The following is a 27,175-nucleotide window of genomic DNA, read 5'->3' on the forward strand; positions in this document are numbered from 1 at the left end:
GCTTGAAAAGAACTACTCTCTTGGTATAAACTAAAATTAATTATTTACGTTCATATTTACGCTAGAGAGTTTTAGGTGTGTCATGACGAAATATGTCTCATCCTCCGTAAGGCTCTATAATCACCCTCCCTCCTCCCCCCTCTCTCCTTTAAAACCTGAAAAACCGTGTGATCCCTCAAAATTATTCCTCCTCTAGAGATAATTACAAGTCCCCTAGTTACTTTTTCCATCCTAAAAGTATTTACATTTGCGATAACTGATTTAAATATCATGTGTGTTTTCGAAAGGGGCTAGGGGATCGCATACCTAGCACTAAAGCAAATGACAATATTTGTGCTAAGACTTTATTAAAATCACGTATGAACTGAGGTACTTAATTTTACATGTCTCGCTGCTGTCTTCCTGGACAAGCATTTATACAAACTGAAGAGTACCCGTTTAATAATAAATTCAACTGAAACTTTATCAGCTATCAGCTTATAACAATATTTATGAATATCGCCACCACGTGTACCACCTCTACTTACATGATACTGCTAATAAAGACAACGTACGTTTGTTCAAAACCGGTGCAGCCCGTTTTCAAACGGGAATATCACATGCATGTCGAATTATTCTATAGAGTATAGGTTTGTGAAAATCGGAAAACTACCTTCATCTTGGAACATCCGATGCTACAATTAATGCGAGTATTATATGTCTTAAGGTATAAATAATATCCTATAAAACGTTACTAGAGCTAATCATTAAAGCCATGTTTCGCCTAAACATATCTGCTCTCGCTATTCTATTAAATATTTTAAAGGAAGGAGGATGCGTTGCCTTGTATGCTAAATTCTATAATATTTCTGGCCGTCTTCTTCATTCCTCATTATTCCTGTCTCTCTTTTCTTCTTTTGAGGTGGCTTCCTCTGCTTCAGAAAGTGGTATGTGATGGTCAGAGAGCCGACTCCTGAAAATAGGAGCAATTTTTCAAAGGGTAATTTAGAGTTATCAACTGAGTTGAAAACGTAAATTGGCCAGTGTAAAGAATTTAAAGGCTGACGTTTCGAGCGTTAGCCCTTTGTCAGAGCGATTGGATCCTTGTGTCTCTTTTACATACTCTTACTTTACTCTAAGAAAATACCACAGTAACTAACCAGCGTACGTAGGAGCTCATTCTCAACGCCTCCCAAAAGAAAGGCAATCCTTGAAAATGTATAACAATTAAATCTATATCACAAATTAGAGAGATCATTATATTTTCTTCAAATGAAGGATCACTAACATAGCGTATGTCTACGACTAACCAAGAATACAGGTTGGCAGATCCTAGAGATATACAAGTGTGAAAAAAATTCACTCTTGTACATCTTTTTCACAAACGAAATAAAGAGGTCAGTCGGCCTATAGTCTGGAAGAAGTTCCATACCTTATTGTTATAATATGTAGGTCAATTCTAAGAGTAAGGAAGACGACTTTGTAGTAGGATGACACTTTTTGTAGAGCCATGTCGCTTGGAATCTTATTCAACTCTTCTATGATAAGCAGGGACGCTTCTCAAAAGATTTATTAGACCATTAAAGTGGACGATATCTCTAAAACAACATCGCCATCCTCCAAAACACAAAATCAAACAAACAAACGAAAACAGGAACTTACTAGCCATGTACTCACATGGTTATCTGCTGGCACGCTTTCCATGATTCCTGTGCATGTTCAGCGGTAGCGGTAGATACCGGTGCGAGTGTTTCTGTTTGTGTCCCACGGTCACATTTAGTGTTGCTACATCTGGTCACCCTGGATTTTACTGAACTTCCTTCTTGTCTTTCACTGTCTTCATGGGTTGGAGAAAAACTTAATGCTCCACTATCTTTTGCACTGGCCGCAATGGAGGGCTTCCCAATGATCCCTGACTGAAGTTGTGTTTTAAGTAGGTTCTTGCCAACCATTCCACGAATCTCGCCTTGAAGGTCATTAAGTGGAAGAAGCAAGGCTAGGCAGCAAGACAAGGACCATTTTGGATTTTTGCGCCACTCTTTGAAGAACTGATGTAAGAATGCCAGGTACTGAACTAAGAAGAAAATGAATGACCAAAGAATTGAACTTTCCCTGTTTAACGATAAACCTTAACCAATTACGTAGTTTCAATTGTTAACCAAATAAATTGAGCCCCTATAGAGAGACTAAATTCCTATTGTGCGTTTCATTAATTTTAATGTTTAGTTGCAGTTCAGATAAATTCAAGATACGATAAGGTTATCTTTAATGTGTATGAGATAACACTTGTGTGGTTACTATTTCATAAAATGGAATTACTGCAACACAAAGTAATAGATAAAAGTTGCAGTGACGTTTTTTTTCCCATCAAACTAATGTTTATCTTACCAGCAAGAAGGCCAATCACCAACGTATTTGCCCCAATAATCAGTATTTTCATTACCAAAGCGTCCTTGTGATGGTCCGCCATGTTTGATATGTTCTCTGCCGGAATTCTGCTGACAGCACCAATACCTAAGTTTACAATTGTAACGGCAAGGGAAGTGGACATCAGTCTGTTCTCAAAAGTGTCTTGCATGGGTTTGATCCAGCAGAAAAGCACTGCATACATACCGGCAACAACCCAGGCCAATCCAATGAAGGATCTGCTTTCTTGACCCACAAGAATGAGGCCGCATGTAAGAATGAACTTGCGGGACATTTCAACCAGTTCCCAATACCAGGAACGAGGTTTGTAATTTTCGAAGAGAAATCGCAATCCGTCGACAATTTCTGGATCAGAGCCATTATCACGGTCTTTCTTGGTTATGATTGTTCGGCGATGCCTCCAAAGGGCGACGAGATAAAGAGCAGGTAAAGCAATGATGTATGCAGCTGAAACATAAGCTACAATCACAAGATGATTGTAATTTGCTCCTTGACATTTTATGTTGTAATCTACTTTCAGGTACTCGTCACATAACTCTTCTCTTTTATCTTTGCAGAGTTTCTGACAGGCGAACGGCATAACACTGGCTGTCCTCGAACAAGTGCTTAGGTATGTCACGTACAGGAAGAAAAAAACGTTTCTGTAAACAAAAACTTTCCCCTGTGAAATTTTGCTTGCCTTTTTGTCCTCCTCCAGGCCCTGTTTTTTTGAGATCATCATGTACCAAAAACTAGAGATCATACACGAACCAACGATAACAATGGCGTTCATTGACAAGAGCACAAACAAATCTCCAAAGGCATCCACGTGTAATTTGTGATTAAGGCAGTGAATCGGTGCTACCTGAAGCAGATTCATCTGTAAAATTCCTGAATATTTGGACACAACCTGCAATGAATCTGGCCATTCAATGAACGAGAACACGTCTAACAAGCCATGAGTGACTTGATAAAAACCAATCAAGATCTTAAGCTTTGACAACAAATTGTCGAAAAGAGAGAGTCCCCGGTCCTTTGAAATATTATTTTTCTTTCTCCATACTAAAAGGGCCAACAATATCGCTATAATAGTAGCAATGAGAGATAATTGTGCTGCGATCCAGGCTCGTGAAGGACATTTTTCACAAGAGTGAAATTGTTTGTGGTACCCTGGATTGCATACAGCGCAAAGTGGACCTTGATACCCTTCTCCGCATGGTGAGTCCAAACCACCTTTGCAAGACTCCTCTACCTGACATCTGTATGGTGTTGGTATTGCATAAGGATATTGCACTGAGAAATCATCCAATGCAGGTAACTCTCGGGCGAGATTTTTCATGAAATATTCATAGCGATGTTTATAGGACTCGTTCCGCCATTGCCACCAAAAGCCAGGTTTTAGTGAGGCATACTCATCTTGGCATTGCAGCCCGCTTCGGCCACATGTAAAACACTTTTCGAAGAGATGAGTTCGGTAATGTCCTTCCAAACAGGGACAAGCACGATGTCCAGCGAAAAAATCGGTTTCTGTTCCTGCAAAAATTCAAGATTGTATTATTAATCAATCAAATCTTACTCACTCCTACCTTCAGTTAGATGAAGCTTGAGGCAAAAAAACCAGCTAGACTCATTATGGCTCCTTTTGTCATATTTAATTGTCATTTAAAAAAAGTACACTCAAAGTCGTTTTCGTTCTAGCTCCAAATGTTTGGTTGAAGAAGAGACAACTCGCAAAAAATGCGAAATCATTGGTGTTATTTATCAGCGCAGGGTGGAAAGAATTCTCTCCCGGGCTTTCAGACACGATGTTCTGGCCAATGTTGATTGAGGGAAAGATCAACTAATAGGCTCACCTATAAACCTTGGGGCGTCAAATAGTACCCTTGAAGTCACTTGACATTGAAGATGACTTCCGCACGGGTGGTCGAAACGTCAGTCACCACTACCGACATGTACAACAGTCCTGCTCAGGACTACACTCGCCTGAACGATCAAACTACACTATTACATGTTACCCCAGGGCTCAAACCATTTACTGTAGTGCCCTTGAAGTAAAAAAAAATTCTTCAAACCAACCATACACGATGAAGCGAACACAGGGACGGGTTTCGAGACATTCGACTCTTGCCTACGTGCTGGGTTTGTTTCTTAAGATAAACTCGAATGTTCGAATTCTATCCTCTATTTTTACGTCATTCTTTCCAGGCTTCTGGGCAGAATTTGATTACGTGTGTACACACTGACAGCTCAAACCCTTTAGTGACGTTGAGAAGCACATGTTTGGATATTACCGTCAGGACATGTCTTGCAGTCCAATACAGATTTTCCAGGTTTCTTGTCATATGCCACGTAAGAACCATTTGGACATTTCTTACAGCCGTCTGCAACATAACCAAGTGTGTCGGAGTAAAAACCACCTGAAAGAGGAACATGTCAAAGTGCCAGCTGTGGTTATGAGTGGTTTCAAGTACATTTTGATTATATGTGAAAATAAAAATATAAACCGTCAACATACATGAAACTTGGTGGAATACGAAGTTTCCACCAGCTTCAAGGTTGAGCATTTACTTTGGTTCAAAGTCAAATTTTTATCAATTTCAGTTTAATTGATTAAGGAAAAGTTTCCTTTGCATGTCGTTTTTCCTAAATTGAAATAGGTAATGCTTTGGACAAACAGAGGCTATTCTTCATTTATATACTGAAACCTGAAATCCTCTCTTAAGCCGAAATATATTGGTGTGGTTACTGACTCTTAAAATAAAACGACCCCACGGACATTGAGCATTCAAGCTTCCTCAGAGTAAGAGCTATGGCAATATTGTACATACAAGTATGAATAGGTCTATAAGAAGGTTATTCCTAGACACACGTCTCCACAAATTAATCGCTTTCACCGTTTCTTATTGTGGCCCGAGCTACATCGGGTTCTTACAAACGTCCAGACTATAACATACCAGGAGAGCAATAAACGCATTTCCAGCTTCTTTTCCCCAAAGACTTCGAAAATGATCCCAAAGGACATGGGAGAAATACAACGTGTGACTGGTTTTGATTTTCGGTGAAACCCATACTGAGTAGTTTTGACTGAAGGGAGTAGTATTCAGTGCTGTCACGTACAACGACAATAGCTTCATCGTTGGAATAAAGAGAGTTCCTAAGAGTGAAGATGGTAACAGAAATATTTTTGGAAATATTGTAGTATATTTACATATATATATATATATATATATCATTGCTTAAGCTTGCGTGACTATGTCAGTCTTGACTTTATCAGACTATACCAGACACTAATGCCGATGACGCTAGTAATTGATTTATATATAATTTCTATTACTTTGATTTTAAACGCTCTGCTTTTTCCCTCAGATCGGTATAGTAGTGTTACAAAAATCCTACATTTGAATGTTAAGTTTTTTTAAATGTTTCTGCTCTCCCCAGGTTGTTATTATTCCGTGTTAAAATGCCTCAAAGTTTATCGCAATTAAATACTAATTTTAATAAACATTCGTCCGCTGTTTCTCCTCAATTAAAGTTACATATCAAAACTAATGTGTATGTCATATGATGTTATGCGCGTACGCTATCAAAACATTCATCTTATACTGACAAATAAATTGTGACTTTCCCTCTTGGAATGGAATAATATATGGTTCTAGCTGTTCTATTCCTTGCAACACTGCAACAGAAATTAGGCAATGTCTCTACAGGCTGAATCATTCTAAGGTAACTGAAATAAATCAACGTTTGCTATCATAAGTTCGAAAGGTTACTTATTTTATGTTGTTGTGTTTTATGTTTTGTTTTGTTTTGTATTTTTTTCCCGAAAGCATCAACTTCTATTGCGATTAGACAGTGAGAACACTCATGGGCTCGGCACCATTTATTAGGGAGGAGGAGAGATCGGTTAAGGAATGGACTCAAAGTAGACGAAAATCAGACATTGCAACCGTAGGATAAATTTCATCAAAGATAGAACAAATTGTTATTCTTCTAGCTACTTAGTGCAGATACTGAACGTTTGATCATGTTAGATACGCACAGTTTAAAATTCATGGAGTGGAGGCCTGCGAATAAGGCAGAGGTTAACGTCTTTAAAGTCGTCCGGAGAAGAAAGCTGTAAAATAAGAGAAGAATAGCAAGAGCTGAGATCATCTCATTTAGAGAGAGAGGCTCGCTTACTACAAATTTGGCACAGGTTCATTGCACTTAAGTCCTTAACTTGGCGATATATTTGATCTGATTTTGTTTTGTCTAGTTTTCAAAGGTTTCAGTCGTCCTTCAAAACCTGGTCGGAAAATATTGAACTTGGAGAAGTCCTTAAATGAGTAATACCTGGATGGAATATCATTCTAAAAGAATTAAAACCTACTGACGAATTTTAAGTAAACTTACATCTTCACGCTTAGGGACTCAAGGCGAAAGGCCTCCGGTTCGATAATTTCAAGAGGATTATCAGATAATGTTCTACAGGAATAAAACGAAGGACGATAAATCTGTGGCAGTTAAAATCACGGTGGAATATTTCTATAAAAATAAAGTCTAAATATAATTAATATAACTAGCAGTGGAACAATTGTAACGAATCCGATATAATCAAACACCCTCTATAAAATGAAAGCTGTTAAGGTCCTGATTTCGTCTTGTCATATTTACTATCAAATTAATCTGTATCCTGGACACCAAAATTATTCGTTTTCGACCCAATTTTGGGTATTTGACATCTCATAGTATAAATTCACAATTCCAATCGATTATTTGATTCTTTGATAAAGTTTTAAAGAACATTTCACAGAAAGTTTTTAAAAAACTTCTGCATGACTGCCGACCATGCCCGACTGCTGGCCTTGTAGCTATACATAAATCAGGTAATTTAGTGTTAACAACTGGGTTGAAAACGTAAATTAGCCACCGTAAAGGGCAAAAACCTTTCCTTACATCTAGGCAGTCTGCCTAGATGTAAGGAAAGGTTTTTACCCTTTACGGTGGCTAATTTACGTTTTCAACCCAGTTGTTAACACTAAATTACCTGCTATACTCTCCCACCGACGCAGCAACACAGTTTCTTTAGAAACTTACCCCTTTATACATAAATCAGTTTGTTATGTAAGGTATTTTTCCAGCGTACTTTGCTGTCGGCTAAGGACAGTGCCTGCTAAGAAGGATCGGATTTTATTGTGCCAATAAAGAGGATCTTATGAACAGTTTTCAAAATTCAAGACGAAAATCGGAAGAAGTCACGAGTAAATTTAATGATTAATAGCATATGTGTTTTTAGAAATTGCCCGATTCGGTCAGTGACAAGGCAAATTTCTGCAACACAGTTAATATTAATTCAGAATTTACTTTGGTATTGGTGCTGTAAAATAAGTATTTAAACAGCAACCATTTGGTAGAATGGAAACGAGTTACTGCAAATCAGAATTGTGAGCCGATTACATAAAGCAAAAAACGTAACTGTGGTCAAGTGGTCAGTGACAAGGCAAATTTCTGCAACACAGTTAATATTAATTCAGAATTTACTTTGGTATTGGTGCTGTAAAATAAGTATTTAAACAGCAACCATTTGGTAGAATGGAAACGAGTTACTGCAAATCAGAATTGTGAGCCGATTACATAAAGCAAAGAAAAAAAATACATCCATTCCTATGCTAGATCGATCGCACTTTACTTTTCTATGATTACTCGCTTGTGATAAAAAAGCAAAATTCTATTTTATCAAGATGATAATAAACGCACTCTATCGCATCAATGAACTGTAAAAAGCACGAATAAACTAAGCTGTACGTCAAAACAGGCAATGAACAAGCTCCTTGATTCCATAATAGTGAAAACATTGTGAAAGCCCTCTCAAATTTGGGCATCAAACTCAACAACTTTGAGTAGAAAAGTGAATTTGATCAGGGTTCATCTTGACTTCCGTTGCCGCAAAATATTATCGGCAACTTTTTTATGTCGCTGCCTTTGTGATCTTCTTCCAATTTTACGTGCATCTATACTCTTTTTTTTTCTTCCGTAGTTGGGCTTATGGAATGACAGTTAAAAATACTCACAGTAGGTCTAAGTGGGTCACATTATAAAAAGCTCTGTAAGGAATTCTCCTCAATTGGTTCCTGTTGAGGAAGCTAATCGAAACGGCAAAGCAGTCACTGAAGGAAATAAACTTCAAGACTATTTTTATGAGAGACGAGAACGTGATATTGTGTTAAAAACGAGTTGTTTGTTTTTCATTGCTTGCATTTCTTTCAAGGGCATTAAAATGTAATTTAAAGACCAATTGGAAACTTGACTACCATGAAGGACAACAGTACATAGCTTTGTTACACCTGAGTTTTAAACCGTTTTTTTTTTCTGAACAATATTGTATTATTATTTGAGTATTTTCGACGCAAAAGGTCTTTCGCTGGTATTATTTTGTGATAATCGGCGTTTATTATTACTTAAAATGTGGATTTTGAAGCCTTCAGAATAAAGCTCTTCAAAGACATACTACATCTTAATCTGTAACGTAACTTACTTTGAAGTAGGAATTTTGTTGATATCATATCGAATCAAACAATAAAAAGAAGTAAAAAATTAATTAAAAGAAAAACAATAAATTAGGTCACCAACATCGTACGCAGTAAATTGAAAGGCACACCGAACGCGTTGCCGGGGAAAAAGGAAAGTTTATTCCAAGAGAAATCCCTGTGGAAACGATCACATAAGACAATCTATGTTATTACAGTCAAAATATATGACCAAAATACACCCAAAGGCCTACTATGGGATCTCAAGTCGCCCTAACGAAAAGAAAAATTAGGAATCTTCTCCCTAAAAAAACAGGCGATGCAGGCGATCCAGCCTGACTCAAGCAAGAGACTTAACTTCCACAAGCAGTGATACAACTTTTTTCACGAGCCCCATATACCCAATAGACTTTTGAAACCGTTTATGACTCGCTTATTTTAAACACAACGCGGTGCAGCTGTGATCAAAAACACGACAAGCTTCCCAACACACAACAAGACTAAAGCTCAAGAAATTAAAAAGGTGGGGAAAGATGTTGGTCAAATCACAATTTTCCCAAACCGTCTGATTAGGGCTGGATCTATTGTTGCTCAAACTTTTCTGGAGAAATAGTTTCTTTGACCGAGGTACCGCAAGGTTCAAGTTAGCAAGTGCCCAAGTTAACAGAAGTCGACTGTAGATGTTTAAAAATCATGAACCAATGGGTCGGTCAATAAGTAAATAGTTAGTTCGAACAAATGAATCCTAGAGAATATTCACTCGTGACCCGATGGTTCCACATTCTACCACGGAAGGAAAAATTGCACATGATTGGTATTAGTGCTTACAGGAATTCCAGCTTCCCAGAACTCGGTAAGCCAGGTGGAGAGGTAATAGAGTTGAAAGATAGATCCCTGTTAAAATGTGCAGAATTTGATGCAAATAAAATAACTTAAATTAACCTTCGAACAATTTGCACTCTTTAATTGTTTCATGATTAGTACAATTTTTCCTCTTGAATTCAAGTTTCTTAGGAAAGCTGAAACAGTTTTTTTTTAGCTCTCATCGGCTACATGTACATTCAAAACCCTCAAACCCAACTTTCTCCCTTCGCAGTCCAACGATTCTCACTCAAGCTTTGATCAAAATATTAAAATTTGAAATAGTAAATGTGGCATGACAATCGCTATGAACATGCGAATGAAATCGAGAAATCCAGTCTGACATTTTTTCGCAGGGGTGGGGGGGGGGGGGGAGGAAAGGGTAAGGGAGGGAAATTTGTTTTGTGTGATGCGAAATTAGTCGGTCAGAGTTTGGAAACTATTTCCAACCACCTTTAATGTAAACTGCTTTCTACAATAAAAATAAACGAATCAATGAAATAAATATTTTCAGATAGAAAATGAAAAATAAGGCAAAAAACGGAGAAAGAGAAAGAAGTAGAGCTACTGTCTTAAATGTTTCAGTCAAACCGTCTTTTTTCTTACAGGCTACAGTCTTCCTGTCCCTCGGGAAAAAGAAAGGCCTGCTAGCTATTACTGAGAAAACCTCCCAAGTTAACTTCCTAAGCTAGATAACCTTTTAACGCATAGGGTTCTCAGGTTGGTCAAGCCGACAAACAATCCCTCAGGTAGATTTTCTATATGGTTTGATGATAGAAACCTTTGGAAACATCAAGATGCATCAGTATTTTGTAGATACCCTATATTCTCCCTTTGATAGCTGTAAGGACAATAATGTTAACGATTTCTTTCCGAATCCATTTAGAGTTTTAGCTCCACCCAGGCCTGTCACTGACAAAAAAATAGAATTTGACAGACTTCAAGTGGCATCCGATCCAACCCTTTTTCATGAACAACCAAGGATTCCTGCGACTGTTTTTCCACTGCTATAAATCTTCAATCAAACTGTTAGACGAGAGACACTATTTCCTCTTAGAGGCTATACTGGCACTTGGATAAGTGTTCTTTGTTTGTTTGTTGCTTTTTTGAAGCTACATTACAGCCAAGAGCTGAAGGTTTTCCATTCGCGTTGTTTAATCAGAAAATTCCCCTGCACCAAATAAAAAACCGCCAGCTTAGTTAAAAACTATTTTCCTTTCCTCCTCATAAAAGATTCAGGCCTATCAGTCGGCACTTAGAAAACCTCGCAAGTGAATCACTTAATTAGATAAGCTAGATAACCATTTTTTTAACGAACAGGGTTTCCAGGCAGGTCAAGTCGGCAAACAATCTCTAATGTAGATTTGCTATGTGGTTTGGCGATAATTTTCTATGAAAACATCAAAATATTAATTATATATATTTTTTTTTTTGTTGTTGTCATTTGCTTTGGTGAGTAGGCGTATAAGTTATTTGTGAAGCAGCAAAAAAACTGCACCAGAAAAAGAACAGATAGAACGACTCAAAGGTATTGATTATCGTCATAATCAAGTTTGAGGAAAATTGATTCCTTGCAATAAAAAAGCAAAATTTGGCGTCAGTTAATAGATTGCGAATCATTACCGTAAAGTGTGAGTCCAAATGACTCAAAAAAGCAAAAAAAACAACATGAGAGCATCAGAATATCAATTTCCTCTATAGAGGAATTGGTAAACTTTTAAATTAATAAAGTTTTAGCAGAAAACAAAGCTGGCACTGACAAACCAACAGAAATTGAGTAATTTTAAGTAAAATTTGCATAAATACTAGAGGCGACTGATGCAACCTTCAGCTACTTAAGTTTATCAGAACTCGTCTGCATCAACCATATCCATTGTTAGGTTGGAATCAAATTAAGGGAGAATTGATGTGAGCAAACTAAATAATCATCAAAATAGTTAGGTTTGCTTCCCTGAATTCTCACAATGATTCCGGGATCATCTGCTGGTTCTTAAGAAGAGAGCCTCGTACTCGTCTTTGAACTAGTACTAGACAAACTCGTGTTAAATCAGAACCATTCCATGTAACCATGTTGATCAAGTTGTCAAACAATCCTTCAGGTATAAAGGCTACATTATTATCCGGCAGTATCCCGTGAAAACATCGACTCATCAGAGTAAGCCTTTTTCTTAATTGATTCTTTCAAATTTCCTGTGAGTCAATTTTTTGCGGTTGGTTACTCCTCTGAAAAAATATCTGTAACGATGTTTTTCTTAAACCCTTCCTATTGTTTTTTTTTTCTGTTGTTGTTGTTGTTTTTTTTCGTATGACAACGTTAAGTTTTAAAATTAAAAAAGGAGCGTCCTTGAGTCGCTAAGGAGTATTTTCTAAACTTGTATTTCCAAAAATTGTTCGTTTTCCTACACTGGGAATCGGTTGGCCTATTTTTCCCGGACGATCACATTGATTCATCGATCACCTTTAGATTTCTTTTACCATTGCGTCTTTTTTTTGTCTTAATGTAGTGTTGTGTTTTAAAAAACAGCAGTTACCAACCAGTCCCTTGGGAAACAAACCATTTCGTCTCCTTCGAATTTCATTAGAAAAGAAATGATAGAGCTGAGAAAATTGTGTATAATGAGAGAAAAATCTACCATTTCTGAGTTATTTAAAAAAAAAACTCTATGTTAGCATATAGAGAGTGGTATGTTGCTCGCACTAATCAGATCGTTTAGGGTATGTATCTCGCACCAATCAGATGGCCGCATTAATGTACGTATCTCGCACCAATCAGAGCGTCGTTTTTGTTCTTTGGTTTGAGAGGTGTTCAAATTTCAACGAAGTAATGCAGGATTCAGAGAGAACGGTTCGTAAAATGGACTCATTTTAAAGAATGAGAAATGTTGGCTTTTCTGTGCTTTTAACGTGTATTTAAAAATTGAGAAATGCGACTCTACTGGACAGGTGAAAGATACCAGATTACCTATAGTAAACATGTTACTCATGCTTTGAAAATAGTGGGTAGTTTTTCGAAAGAAAATGGAGTTCTGTTCACTGTTTCACGATCATGGTTGTTGTTCCTGACGACGAGAGTGAGTGGAAAAAACTTTGAATCAAATATTGCTTGAGGCGTTGATGAATTGCACCAAACATTTTGATTTAACCAGTTCTTTAACGGCAAGCTGTGTTGCAAGATTCGTGATTTGTTGAGTGTGCAGATTATATTTTTCTGGATTGGCTTGCTCGGTGCTATCTCTAGATGAATGTTTGATTAAAATCAACTATGGACGATTTTGTGTGGCTCTTAGGAAGCTTTTTCGGCCCGTGTGACATCGTGTTTGATTGATATGCAATGGTAAAGGCCTATTTACACGGTACGACTTGCATGCGACAAGCTTACGACAGGCCGACGACATGACTTAGGACAATTTACACGCGCACGACATTTTCACCTACGACATGCCAAAATTGCGTGCAATTCCACTCGTTTCGGCCGCGGTCATTGTTTCAATAATTTGCAAGAGAAGGAAAAGAACCTCTTCCTCGCTCGACAGTGATATCATATTCTCTGTTTCCTCATCTGAGAATGTATTTTTCGCTTTGGAAGCAGTCTTCGACTTTCCGGAGGCGACTTCCTCCGCCATTTTGACGCAAGAAAATTTCACCTTCCTCCCCTACTCAGTAGAAATTTGTCACAAAATACGTCATTTTCTAATTTCGGCTACAATTGTCGCAGCGTTTTAAAACATGTTTAAAATCCTACGACATTTTTCGTGACGTGCACGACAGTCGTAAGCGAGTGGTAGGTTTGATTTACACGATACAATTCGTGTCGTAGGCCTGTCGTAAGCTTGTCGCATGCGACAAAGTCGTACCGTGTAAATAGGCCTTAAGAGGTGTTTTTATTGGCTGAGTTCTCTCTTTGGTGGTTTGCTTGCAGTCAATTTCATGGTAAACATCGTAGTGTGTTACTCTTGGATCGGGTCTTTCGATGTTAGAAGTTTGAACCGTTGCAAGGAAGATTTTGTGTCATTATTGCTGTTAAGGGAAATTGTTAGGCTATTTCGGGGGTAATTTTGAGAACAGTGGACGAACGGAAATGCTTTCGATGCCTTGAGAAAGTGATCTTGTGGAGTCATTTATGTTTGGCCATGTTTATTTGATTTTGGGTGCGTTCCTTTGGGAGGATCCGGATTAGGCTGTTGTTTCGTTAATGGAGGAACTTTCCGATGATTCAATACTTCATGATAGTTGCACAGTAAGTATGTGCAATAAAAAATTGGGACATGACCTTATAAAGGGAAGAGATTACACCACACATCACTAAGGTTCGACTTAAAATGACAGCTATAAACAAAACATATAGCAAAGTTTGACAGAGGTAAATGAACTTCTCCTCACTATTGCTAGTTTTGAGCCCTTGCGTTCTCCTTATAACTTCAGACTTATCTCTTGGTTCTTTCAGAGAAAGCCTCTTTAGTTTATTAGATAAACAAACTCGTGTTAACTCACAGCCGGTTGAGGTTGATCAAGTTATCAAACAATCCCTCAGGTAAAAAGGTTATATTATTAGCCTCCAGCTTCCTGTAAAAACATCGACTCATTAAGGTTATTTTATTGCACAAGTTTGAGCCCCAGAGGTATCACTATAATCTCAGCTAGACTGATCCTAAGCTCTTGCAGAGAAAGCCTTTCCATTTAATAGAAAACCTAGACAAAGTCGTGTTCACTCACAGCCCTTTCAGGTTGATCAAGTTGCCAAACAATCGGCCTCTTGAGGAGCAGCAGTTCTTTGTATATAGCCGTATAATTCTTATAATTTTTTCTCAAAACTCTTATAATTTTCTCTCGAAAATGAGTGCTTTAAATAAAACAGAAAGCCAAATTTGACGTCAATATATGAACTTATCCTTACACTTGTTAAGCTTAAGCCCGAATTGTCACTATGATCATGTTTTTTTTTTCAGACCGAGCCTATGGGTTTTCATGACATACAGTTTTGATACATGAAAAGGGAGTTTTAGAGCGTGTTAAGGAGCAGCAGTTCTTTATAGATAGACATATAATTCTAGTAGTACAATAATATTTTGACTTCTTGCTAAAAACGCCTTTCCAAAGTAATGCTCATTTTTCTCTTCATTGAGGATGGGTTTGTATTTTTTACTTGAAGAAGGGGTATTTACTTAATTCCAAGAGAAAAAAAAAGGTATTTACGGTTACTGCGGCTGTTTGCCAGTTAAAGGGACGTTTTTCCCTTTCTTGAGAGGTCAGACTATACAGGAAGATTCTCCATTTTTTAAATGTGCACGATACTTGCACAGTGTGTGCAATGAAAAATTACGAAATGACCTTATAAAGGTCACACATTACACCCCAGATTACCTGGGTTCCACTAAAAATGACGACTTTCAAAAAAACACATAGCAAAATTTGACAGCAGTAAATGAACTTTTCCTCACTATTGCTAGTTTTGAGCCCTTGCGTTCTCCTTATAACTTCAGGCTGATCTCTTGGTTTTTTCGGAGAAAGCCTCTTTAGTTTATTAGATAAGCTAAACAAACTCGTTTTAACTCACAGCAACCCCAAGTTGATCAAGTTGTCAAACAATCCCTCAGGTAAAAAGGTTATATTATTAGCCTCCAGCTCCCTGTAAAAACATCGACTCCTTAAGGTTATTTTATTGCACAAGTTTGAGCCCCAGAGGTGTCACTATAATCTCAGCTAGACTGATCCTTAGCTCTTGCAGAGAAAGTCTTTCGATTTAATAGAAAACCTAGACAAAGTCGTGTTCACTCACAGCCCTTTCAGGTTGATCAAGTTGCCAAACAATCGGCCTCTTGAGGAGCAGCAGCTCTTTGTATATAGCCATATAAATCTTATAATTTTTTCTCAAAGCTCTTATAGTTTTCTCTCAAAAATGAGTGCTTTAAATAAAACAGAAAGCCAAATTTGACGTCAGTATATGGACTTAACCTTACACTTGTTAAGCTTGAGCCCGAATTGTCATTATGATCATGTTTTATTTTTCAGACCGAGCCTATGGGTTTTGATGACACACAATTTTGATACATGAAAAGGGAGTTTTAGTGCATGTTAAGGAGCAGCAGTTCTTTACAGATAGACATATAATTCTAGTAGTACAATAATATTTTGACTTCTTGCTAAAAACGCCTTTCCAAAATAATGCTCATTTTTCCCTTCATTGAGGATGGGTTTGTATTTTTTACTTGAAGAAGGGGTATTTCCTTAATTCCAAGAGAAAAAAAAAAGGTATTTACGGTTACTGCAGCTGTTTGCCAGTTAAAGAGACGTTTTACCTTTCTTGAGAGGTCAGACTATACAGGAAGATTCTCCATTTTTTAAATGTGCACGATACTTGCACAGCAAGTGTGGGCAATGAAAAATTGCGAAATGACCTTATAAAGGGCACACATTACATCCCAGATTACTTGGGTTAGACTAAAAATGACGGCTTTCAAGAAAACACATAGCAACATTTGACAGCAGTAAATGAACTTTTCCTCACTATTGCTAGTTTTGAGCCCTTCCGTTCTCCTTATAACTTCAGGCTGATCTCTTGGTTCTTTCGGAGAAAGCCTCTTTAGTTTATTAGATAAGCTAAACAAACTCGTGTTAACTCACAGCAACCACAAGTTGATCAAGTTGTCAAACAATCCCTCAGGTAAAAAGGTTATATTATTAGCCTCCAGCTCCCTGTAAAAACATCGACTCATTAAGGTTATTTTATTGCACAAGTTTGAGCCCCAGAGGTGTCACTATAATCTCAGCTAGACTGATCCTTAGCTCTTGCAGAGAAAGTCTTTCGATTTAATAGAAAACCTAGACAAAGTCGTGTTCACTCACAGCCCTTTCAGGTTGATCAAGTTGCCAAACAATCGGCCTCTTGGGGAGCAGCAGTTCTCTGTATATAGCCATATAAATCTTATAATTTTTTCTCAAAACTCTTATAATTTTCTCTCAAAAATGAGTGCTTTAAATAAAACAGAAAACAGAAAGCCAAATTTGACATCAATATATGAACGTATCCTTACACTTGTTAAGCTTGAGCCCGAATTGTCACTATGATCATGTTTTATTTTTCAGACCGAGCCTATGGGTTTTCATGACATACAGTATTGATACATGAAAGGGAGTTTTAGAGCGTGTTAAGGAGCAGCAGTTCTTTATAGATAGACATATAATTCTAGTAGAACACTAATATTTTCACTTCTTGTTAAAAACGACTTTCCAAAATAATGCTCATTTTTCCCTTCATTGAGGATGGGGTTGTTTTTTTTACTTGAAGAAGGGGTGTTTCCTTTATTCCAAGAGAAAAAGAAAGGTATTTATGGTTACTGCAGCTGTTTGCCAGTTAAAGTGACGTTTTACCTTTCTTGAGAGGTCAGACTATATAGGAAGATTCTCCATTTTTTAAATGTGCACGATACTTGCACAGCAAGTGTGTGCAATGAAAAATTGCGAAATGACCTTATAAAGGGCACACATTACACCCTAGATTACTTGGGTTTGACTAAAAATGACAGCTTTCAACGAAACAAATATCAAAATTTGACAGCAGTAAATGAACTTTATTAGATAAGCTAAACAAACTCGTGTTAACTCACAGCTTCCCCAAGTTGATCAAGTTGTCAAACAATCCCTCAGGTAAAAAGGTTATATTATTAGCCTCCAGTTCCCTGTAAAAACATCGACTCATTAAGGTTATTTTATTGCACAAGTTTGAGCCCCAGAGGTGTCACTATAATCTCAGCTAGACTGATCCTTAGCTCTTGCAGAGAAAGCCTTTCCTGTTAATAGAAAAACCAAGACAAAGTCGTGTTCACTCACAGCCCTTTCAGGTTGATCAAGTTGCCAAACAATCGGCCTCTTGAGGAGCAGCAGCTCTTTGTATATAGCCATATAAATCTTATAATTTTTTCTCAAAACTCTTATAATTTTCTCTCGAAAATGAGTGCTTTAAATAAAGCAGAAAGCCAAATTTGACGTCAATATATGAACTTATCCATACACTTGTTAAGCTTGAGCCCGAATTGTCACTATGATCATGTTTTATTTTTCAGACCGAGCCTATAGGTTTTCATGACATACAGTTTTGATACATGAAAAGGGAGTTTTAGAGCGTGTTAAGGAGCAGCAGTTCTTTATAGATAGACATATAATTCTAGTAGTACAATAATATTTTGACTTCTTGCTAAAAACGCCTTTCCAAAATAATGCTCATTTTTCCCTTCATTGAGGATGGGTTTGTATTTTTTACTTGAAGAAGGGGTATTTCCTTAATTCCAAGAGAAAAAAAAGGTATTTATGGTTACTGCAGCTGTTTGCCAGTTAAAGGAACGTTTTCCCCTTCTTGAGAGGTCAGACTATACAGGAAGATTCTCCTTTTTAACTCGTGAATTGCGCGCATGCGCAAGAGCGAGTTATAGATACGATGTGGGGAATGCCATTCGCTCGCTCGCTCGATTGGTCGATTCCTGTAAACTTTATTTAGATTTTAGGCTTTTGAGTACATTTGATAGTTTTTGGCGAGCAATAAACAGACGAAATGGCGACCTTTGTTGCTAAGAATAGTGGTGGGGTGAAAAAGAAGCCAATGATAATCTTAAAAGAGTTTTTTTTTTTCGTTTTAGTTTCAACAAGCGGCGCCAGCGACTGGCAGGCATGCAAGGATTCACACTGAAATAACAGAACAACCTTCGTTTTTCATAAAATTGTAATTTACAATCCTTGAACTTGAAAACAATCCGAAGATTCATTGAAAATATCACTTACTGCGAAGCGCTCGGAGTTTACAGATGTTCAAAAGCTTTTTCTGTTATGGCGTGAGATTGAAGACAAAATTGATCATTACGTTTCGTCGCGTGTGTTTTTCCTGTATGAAGCAACAGAAGATGCCGGCGACTGACGAAATAACAAGTTAACACGAAAATCAAATAACACCTTAACAAACAATATTAGCCGATTTTCAGTGAATTTTTAAAGAACAATTTTCTTTTAAGTTTCGAGACAATTTGAAGATTCAACATACATACAACGTGCTAAAATGCGAAAGTTACACACCACAAAATTGATAAATAGGCCTGAAATGAAATTCTATCTTGTTATTGATTAAACGTTGCCTAGCACGTGACTTACATCTACCCAGGCAGAGATCCAAAATGACGGTGGCAGGCTTGGCTTAGTTATATCACTCAAAACTCGTTCCCGTTTGTCTCATTTGATAAAAAGGGAATCGTTAATGTTTTCATTAAGACAGTATTGCCTTGATTTTCTAATATTTACAACGAAAGACAGTAAATTTCACTTTTCACCCACATTTACTTCCAAGCTTTTCTTTTCAACCAGAAACAAAAATGATAGACGTTTAAAACACATGTCATCATCCACCTTGTCAAATGTAATAGCATGATCATTTCAATTGTAATGCTTTCTTATCCCAACGTTACTTTGTTTCTTTGCTACATTAGCGAACACTGAACTACTGCTCGTACTCTAGATATGACAATCAACCACAAAATTCCCTAAACCAGATAACATTAAACATAGTCTAAAAAATCATGTGTCAATTCACGAGTTTGCTCACAGAGCACTTTGATTTTAAATGTGCACGATACTTGCACAGTAAGTGTGTGTAATGAAAAATTGCGAAATGACCTTATAAAGGGCACAGATTACACCCCAGATGACTTGGGTTCGACTAAAAATGACGGCTTTCAACAAAACACATAGCAACATTTGACAGCAGTAAATGAACTTTTCCTCACTATTGCTAGTTTTGAAACCTTGCGTTCCCCTTATAACTTCAGGCTGATCTCTTGGTTCTTTTGGAGAAAGCCTCTTTAGTTTATTAGATAAGCTAAACAAACTCATGTTAACTCACAGCAACTTCAAGTTGATCAAGTTGTCAAACAATCCCTCAGGTAAAAAGGTTATATTATTAGCCTCCAGCTTTCTATAAAAACATCGACTCATTAAGGTTATTTTATTGCACATGTTTGAGCCCCAGAGGTGTCACTATAATCTCAGCTAGACTGATCCCTAACTCTTGCAGAGAAAGCCTTTCCATTTAATAGAAAACCTAGACAAGGTCGTGTTCACTCACAGCCCTTTCAGGTTGATCAAGTTGCCAAACAATCGGCCTCTTGAGGAGCAGCAGCTCTTTGTATATAGCCATATAAATCTTATAATTTTTTCTCAAAACTCCAATAACTTTCTCTCAAAAATAAGTGTTTTGAATAAAACAGAAAGCCGAATTTGACATCAATATATGAACTTATCCTTACACTTGTTAAGCTTGAGCCCGAATTGTCACTATGATCATGTTTTATTTTTCAGACCGAGCCTATGGGTTTTCATGACATACAGTTTTGATACATGAAAAGGGAGTTTTAGAGCGTGTTAAAAAGCAGCAGTTCTTTATAGATAGCCATATAATTCTAGTAGTACAATAATATTTTGACTTCTTGCTAAAAACGCCTTTCCAAAATAATGCTCATTTTTCCCTTCATTGAGAATGGGTTTGTATTTTTTACTTGAAGAAGGGGTATTTCCTTAATTCCAAGAGAAAAAAAAGGTATTTACGGTTATTGCAGCTGTTTGCCATTTAAAGGGACGTTTTACCTTTCTTGAGAGGTCAGACTATACAGGAAGATTCTCCATTTTTTAAATGTGCACGATACTTGCACAGCAAGTGTGTGCAATGAAAAATTGCGAAATGACCTAATAAAGGACACAGATAACACCCCAGATTACTTGGGTTAGACTAAAAATGACGGCTTTCAACAAAACACATAGCAACATTTGACAGCAGTAAATGAACTTTTCCTCACTATTGCTAGTTTTGAGCCCCTGCGTTCTCCTTATAAAATCTGGCTGATCTTTTGGTTCTTTCGGAGAAAGCCTCTTTAGTTTATTAGATAAACTAAACAAACTCGTGTTAACTCACAAAAACGCCAAGTTGATCAAGTTGTCAAACAATCCCTCAGGTAAAAAGGTTATATTATTAGCCTCCAGTTTCCTGTAAAAACATCGACTCATTAAGGTTATTTTATTGCACAAGGTTGAGCCCCAGAGGTGTCACTATGATCTCAGCTAGACTGATCCTTAGCTCTTGCAGAGAAAGCCTTTCCATTTAATAGAAAACCTAGACAAAGTCGTGTTCACTCACAGCCCTTTCAGGTTGATCAAGTTCCCAAACAGTCGGCCTCTTGAGGAGCAAAGGTTCTTTGTATATAGCCATATAATTCTTATAATTTTTTCTCAAAACTCTTCTGATTTCCTCTCAAAAATGAGTGCTTTAAATAAAGCAGAAAGCCAAATTTGACGTCATTATATGAACTTATCCTTACACTTGTTAAGCTTGAGCCCGAATTGTCACTATGATCATGTTTTATTTTTCAGACCGAGCCTATGGGTTTTGACGACATACAGTTTTGATACATGAAAAGGGAGTTTTAGAGCGTGTTAAGGAGCAGCAGTTCTTTATAGATAGACATATAATTCTAGTAGTACAATAATATTTTGACTTCTTGCTAAAAACGCCTTTCCTAAATAATGCTCATTTTTCACTTCATTGAGGATTATTTTTCAGACCGAGCCTATGGGTTTTCATGACATACAGTTTTGATACATGAAAAGGGAGTTTTAGAGCTTGTTAAGGAGCAGCAGTTCTTTATAGATAGACATATAATTCTAGAAGTACAATAATATTTTGACTTCTTGCTAAAAACGCCTTTCCAAAGTAATGCTCATTTTTCCCTTCATTGAGGATGGGTTTGTATTTTTTACTTAAAGAAGGGGTATTTCCTTAATTCCCAGAGAAACAAAAAGGTATTTACAGTTACTGCAGCTGTTTGCCAGTTAAAGGGACGTTTTACTTTTCTTGAGAGGTCAGACTATACAGGAAGATTCTCCATTTTTTAAATGTGCACGACACTTACACAGCAAGTGTGTGCAATGAAAAATTGCGAAATGACCTTATAAAGGGCACAGATTACATCCCAGATTACTTGGGTTCGACTAAAAATGACAGCTTTCGACAAAACATATAGTAAAATTTGACAGCAGTAAATGAACTTCTCCTCACTATTGCTAGTTTTGAGCCCTTGCGTTCTCCTTATAACTTCAGGCTGATCTCTTGGTTCTTTCGGAGAAAGCCTCTTTAGTTTATTAGATAAGCTAAACAAACTCGTGTTAACTCACAGCCACCACAAGTTGATCAAGTTGTCAAACAATCCCTCAGGTAAAAAGGTTATATTATTAGCCTGCAGCTCCCTGTAAAAACATCGACTCATTAAGGTTATGTTATTGCACAAGTTTGAGCCCAAGAGGTGTCACTATAATCTCAGCTAAACTCAACCCTAGCTCTTGCAGAGAAAGCCTTTCCATTTAATAGAAAACCTAGACAAAGTCGTGTTCACTCACAGCCCTTTCAGGTTGATCAAGTTGCCAAACAATCGGCCTCTTGAGGAGCAGCAGTTCTTTGTATATAGCCATATAAATCTTATAATTTTTTCTCAAAACTCTTATAATTTTCTCTCAAAAATGAGTGCTTTAAATAAAGCAAATAGCCAAATTTGACGTCAATATATGAACTTATGAATACAATAATACAATAATATTTTGACTTCTTCCTAAAACGCCTTTCCAAAGTAATGCTCATTTTTCCCTTCATTGAGGACGGGTTTGTATTTTTTACTTGAAAAAGGGGTATTTCCTTAATTCCAAGAGAAAAAAAAAAGGCATTTACGGTTACTGCAGCTGTTTGCCAGTTAGAGGGACGTTTTACCTTTCTTGAGAGGTCAGACTATACAGGAAGATTCTCCATTTTTTAAATGTGCACGATACTTGCACAGCAAGTGTGTGCAATGAAAAATTGCGAAATGACCTTATAAAGGGCACAGATTACATCCCAGATTACTTGGGTTAGACTAAAAAATGACGGCTTTCAACAAAACACATAGCAACATTTGACAGCATTAAATGGACTTTTCCTGACTATTGCAAGTTTTGAGCCCTTGCGTTCTCCTTATAACTTCAGACTGATCTCTTGGTTCTTTCGGAGAAAGCCTCTTTAGTTTATTAGATAAGCTAAACAAATTCGTGTTAACTCACAAAAACCCCAAGTTGATCAAGTTGTCAAACAATCCCTCAGGTAAAAAGGTTATATTATTAGCCTCCAGCTCCCTGTAAAAACATCGACTCATTAAGGTTATTTTATTGCACAAGTTTGAGCCCCAGAAGTGTCACTATAATCTCAGCTAGACTGATCCTTAGCTCTTGCAGAGAAAGCCCTTCCATTTAATAGAAAACCTAGACAAAGTCGTGTTCACTCACAGCCCTTTCAGGTTGATCAAGTTGCCAAACAGTTGGCCTCTTGAGGAGCAGCAGTTCTTTGTATATAGCCGTATAATTCTTATAATTTTGTCTCAAAAATGAATGCTTTATATAAAACAAAAAGCCAAATTTGACATCAATATATGATCTTATCCTTAGGGACGTTTTACCTTTCTTGAGAGGTCAGACTATACAGGAAGATTCTCCATTTTTTAAATGTGCACGATACTTGCACAGCAAGTGTGTGCAATGAAAAATTGCGAAATGATCTTATAAAGGGCACAGATTACATCCCAGATTACTTGGGTTAGACTAAAAATGACGGCTTTCAACAAAACACATAGCAACATTTGACAGCAGTAAATGAACTTTTCCTCACTATTGCTAATTTTGAGCCCTTCCGTTGTTTTTATAACTTCAGGCTGATCTTCTGCTTCTTTCGGAGAAAGCCTCTTAAGTTTATTAGATAAGCTAAACAAACTCGTGTTAACTCACAGCAACCACAAGTTGATCAAGTTGTCAAACAATCCCTCAGGTAAAAAGGTTATATTATTAGCCTCCAGTTCCCTGTAAAAACATTGACTCATTAAGGTTATTTTATTGCACAAGTTTGAGCCCCAGAGGTGTCACTATAATCTCAGCTAGACTGATCCTTAGCGCTTGCAGACAAAGCCTTTCCATTTAATAGAAAACCTAGACAAAGTCGTGTTCACTCACAGCCCTTTCAGGTTGATCAAGTTGCCAAACAATCGGCCTCTTGAGGAGCAGCAGTTCTTTGTATATAGCCGTGTAATTCTTATAATTTTTTCTCAAAACTCTCATAACTTTCTCTCAAAAATGAGTGCTTTAAATAAAACTGAAAGCCGAACTTGACATCAATATATGAACTTATCCTTACACTTTTTAAGCTTGAGCCCGAATTGTCACTATGATCATGCTTTATTTTTCAGACTGAGCCTATGGGTTTTGATGACATGCAGTTTTGATACATGAAAAGGGAGTTTTAGAGCGTGTTAAGGAGCAGCGGTTCTTTATAGATAGCCATATAATTCTAGTAGTACAATAATATTTTGACTTCTTGCTAAAAACGCCTTTCCGAAATAATGCTCATTTTTCCCTTCACTGAGGATGGGTTTGTATTTTTTACTTGAACAAGTGGTATTTCCTAAATTCCAAGAGAAAAAAAAAGGTATTTACGGTTACTTCAGCTGCTTGCCAGTTAAAGGGATGTTTTACTTTTCTTGAGAGGTCAGACTATACAGGACGATTCTCCACTTTTTAAATGTGCACGATACTTGCACAGCAAGTGTGTGCAATGAAAAACTGCGACATGACTTTATAAAGGGCACAGATTACATCCCAGATTACTTGGGTTCGACTAAAAATGACAGCTTTCAACAAAACACATAGCAACATTTGACAACAGTAAATGAACTTTTCCTCACTATTTCTAGTTATGAGCCCTTGCGTTCTCCTTAGAACTTCAGGCTGATCTCTTGGTTCTTTCAGAGAAAGCTTCTTTAGTTTATTAGATAAGCTAAACAAATTCGTGTTAACTCACAGCCGCCACAAGTTGATCAAGTTGTCAAACAATCCCTCAGGTAAAAAGGTTATATTATTAGCCTCCAGTTCCCTGTAAAAACATCGACCCATTAAGGTTATTTTATTCCACAAGTTTGAGCACCAGATGTGTCACTATAATCTCAGCTAGACTGATCCTTAGCTCTTGCAGAGAAAGCCTTTCCATTTAATAGAAAACCTAGACAAAGTCGTGTTCAATCACAGCCCTTTCAGGTTGAGTTGCCAAACAGTCGGCCTCTTGAGGAGCAGCAGCTCTTTGTATATAGCCATATAAATCTTATAATTTTTTCTCAAAACTTTTATGTTTTTCTCTCAAAAAGGAGTGCTTTGAATAAAACAGAAAGCCAAATTTGACGTCAATATATGAACTTATCCTTACACTTGTTAAGCTTGAGCCCGAATTGTCACTATGATCATGTTTTATTTTTCAGACCGAGCCTATGGGTTTTCATGACATACAGTTTTGATACATGAAAAGGGAGTTTTAGAGCGTGTTAAGGAGCAGCGGTTCTTTATAGATAGACATATAATTCTAGTAGTACAATAATATTTTGACTTCTTGCTAAAAACGCCTTTCCAAAATAATGCTCATTTTTCCCTTCATTGAGAATGGGTTTGTATTTTTTACTTGAAGAAGGGGTTTTTCCTCAATTTCAAGGGAAAAAAGGGTATTTACGGTTACTGCAGCTGTTTGCCAGTTAAAGGGACGTTTTATATTTTTTAAGAGGTCAGACTATACAGGAAGATTCTCCATTTTTTAAATGTGCACGATACTTGCACAGCAAGTGTGTGCAATGAAAAATTGCGAAATGACCTTATAAAGGGCACAGATTACATCCCAGATTACTTGGGTTAGACTAAAAATGACGGCTTTCAACAAAACACATAGCAACATTTGACAGCAGTAAATGAACTTTTCCTCACAATTGCTAGTTTTGAGCCCTTGCGTTCTCCTTATAACTTCAGACTGATCTCTTGGTTCTTTCGGAGAAAGCCTCTTTAGTTTATTAGATAAGCTAAACAAACTCGTGTTAACTCACAGCCACCACAAGTTGATCAAGTTGTCAAACAATCCCTCAAGTAAAAAGGTTATATTATTAGCCTCCAGCTCCCTGTAAAAAACATCGACTCATTAAGGTTATTTTATTGCACAAGTTTTAGCCCCGGAGGTGTCACTATAATCTCAGCTAGACTGATCCTTAGCTCTTGCAGAAAAAGCCTTTCCATTTAATAGAAAACCAAGACAAGGTCGTGTTCAATCACAGCCCTTTCAGGTTGATCAAGTTGCCAAACAATCGGCCTCTTGAGGAGCAGCAGTTCTTTGTATATAGCCGTATAATTCTTATAATTTTTTTCTCAGGAGTGCTTTAAATAAAACAGAAAGCCAAATTTGACGTCAATATATGAACTTATCCTTACACTTGTTAAGCTTGAGCCCGAATTGTCACTATGATCATGTTTTATTTTTCAGACCGAGCCCATGGGTTTTCATGACATACAGTTTTGATAAAAGAAAAGGGAGTTTTAGAGCGTGTTAAGGAGCAGCAGTTTTTTATAAATAGACATATAATTCTAGTAGTACAATAATATTTTGACTTCTTGCTAAAAACGCCTTACCAAAATATTGCTCATTTTTCCCTTCATTGAGGATTGGTTTGTATTTTTTAATTGAAGAAGGGGTATTTCCTTCATTCCAATGAAAAAAAATGTATTTACAGTTACTGCACCTGTTTGCCAGTTAAAGGTACGTTTTAATTTTTTTCAAAAGTCAGACTACATTGAAAAAGCCTCCGTTTTTCAAATGTGCACGATAGTTGCACAGTAAGTATGTGCAATAAAAAATTATGAAATGACCTTATGAAGGGCATAGATTACATCACAGATTACTTGGGTTCGATTATAGATTACACCCCAGATTACTTGGGTTCGACTAAAAATGACGGCTTTCAACAAAACATACAGCAAAATTTGACAGCAGTAAATGAACTTGTCCTTACTATTGCTAGTTTTGAGCCCTTGGGAGCTTCCAATAACTTCAGGCTGATCTCTTGGCTCTTTGGGAGAAGGCCTCTTCAGTTTATTACATAAGCTAAAGAAACTCGTGTTAACTCACAGCCGGTAGAGGTTGATCAAGTTGTCAAACAATCCCTCAGGTAAAAAGGTTATATTATAGGCCTTCAGCTCCCTGTTAAAACATCGACTCATTCAGGTTATTTTATTTTTTTATTAGTTTTGATACATGAAAAGGGAGTTTTAGAGCGTGTTAAGGAGCAGCAGTTCTTTATAGATAGACATATAATTCTAGTAGTACAATAATATTTTGACTTCTTGCTAAAAACGCCTTTCCAAAATATTTTTTTTTTCCAACATTGGAGATGGCTTTGTATTTTTTTAATTGAAGAAGGGGTATTTCCTTAATTCCAAGAAAATGAAAAGGTATTTACGGTTACTTCAGCTGCTTGCCAGTTAAAGGGACGTTTTACCTTTCTTGAGAGGTCAGACTATAC

At 37.0% G+C, this 27,175-nt stretch overlaps 1 protein-coding gene across 1 annotated transcript; it reads right to left on the bottom strand.

The window, feature by feature from the left end:
• Positions 1 to 370: 370 nt before the first annotated feature.
• On the bottom strand, positions 371 to 26,792 carry LOC131793416 (uncharacterized). The gene is made up of 13 exons (XM_066169624.1): positions 26,782 to 26,792; positions 9,720 to 9,785; positions 8,995 to 9,069; positions 8,436 to 8,507; positions 7,462 to 7,534; positions 6,778 to 6,849; positions 6,425 to 6,499; positions 5,993 to 6,061; positions 5,340 to 5,539; positions 4,677 to 4,802; positions 2,368 to 3,918; positions 1,657 to 2,053; positions 371 to 952 (listed from the first exon to the last, which is right to left on the bottom strand). The coding sequence occupies exons 7-13, from the start codon at positions 6,436 to 6,438 to the stop codon at positions 862 to 864; spliced, it is 2,448 nt and encodes an 815-aa protein (XP_066025721.1). The 5' UTR covers positions 6,439 to 6,499; positions 6,778 to 6,849; positions 7,462 to 7,534; positions 8,436 to 8,507; positions 8,995 to 9,069; positions 9,720 to 9,785; positions 26,782 to 26,792; the 3' UTR covers positions 371 to 861.
• Between the last annotated feature and the right edge of the window lie 383 nt (positions 26,793 to 27,175).

This window comes from Pocillopora verrucosa, chromosome 7 (assembly GCF_036669915.1).
Source record: "Pocillopora verrucosa isolate sample1 chromosome 7, ASM3666991v2, whole genome shotgun sequence".
Taxonomy (NCBI): Eukaryota; Metazoa; Cnidaria; class Anthozoa; order Scleractinia; family Pocilloporidae; genus Pocillopora; species Pocillopora verrucosa.

Coding starts and splice junctions, on each gene's coding strand:
- LOC131793416 (XM_066169624.1), bottom strand. Junction 5,540..5,992: donor GGGAAAGTCACAATTTATTT/GTCAGTATAAGA, acceptor CTTCACTCTTAG/GAACTCTCTTTATTCCAACG. Junction 2,054..2,367: donor GGTGATTGGCCTTCTTGCTG/GTAAGATAAACA, acceptor TTTTCTTCTTAG/TTCAGTACCTGGCATTCTTA.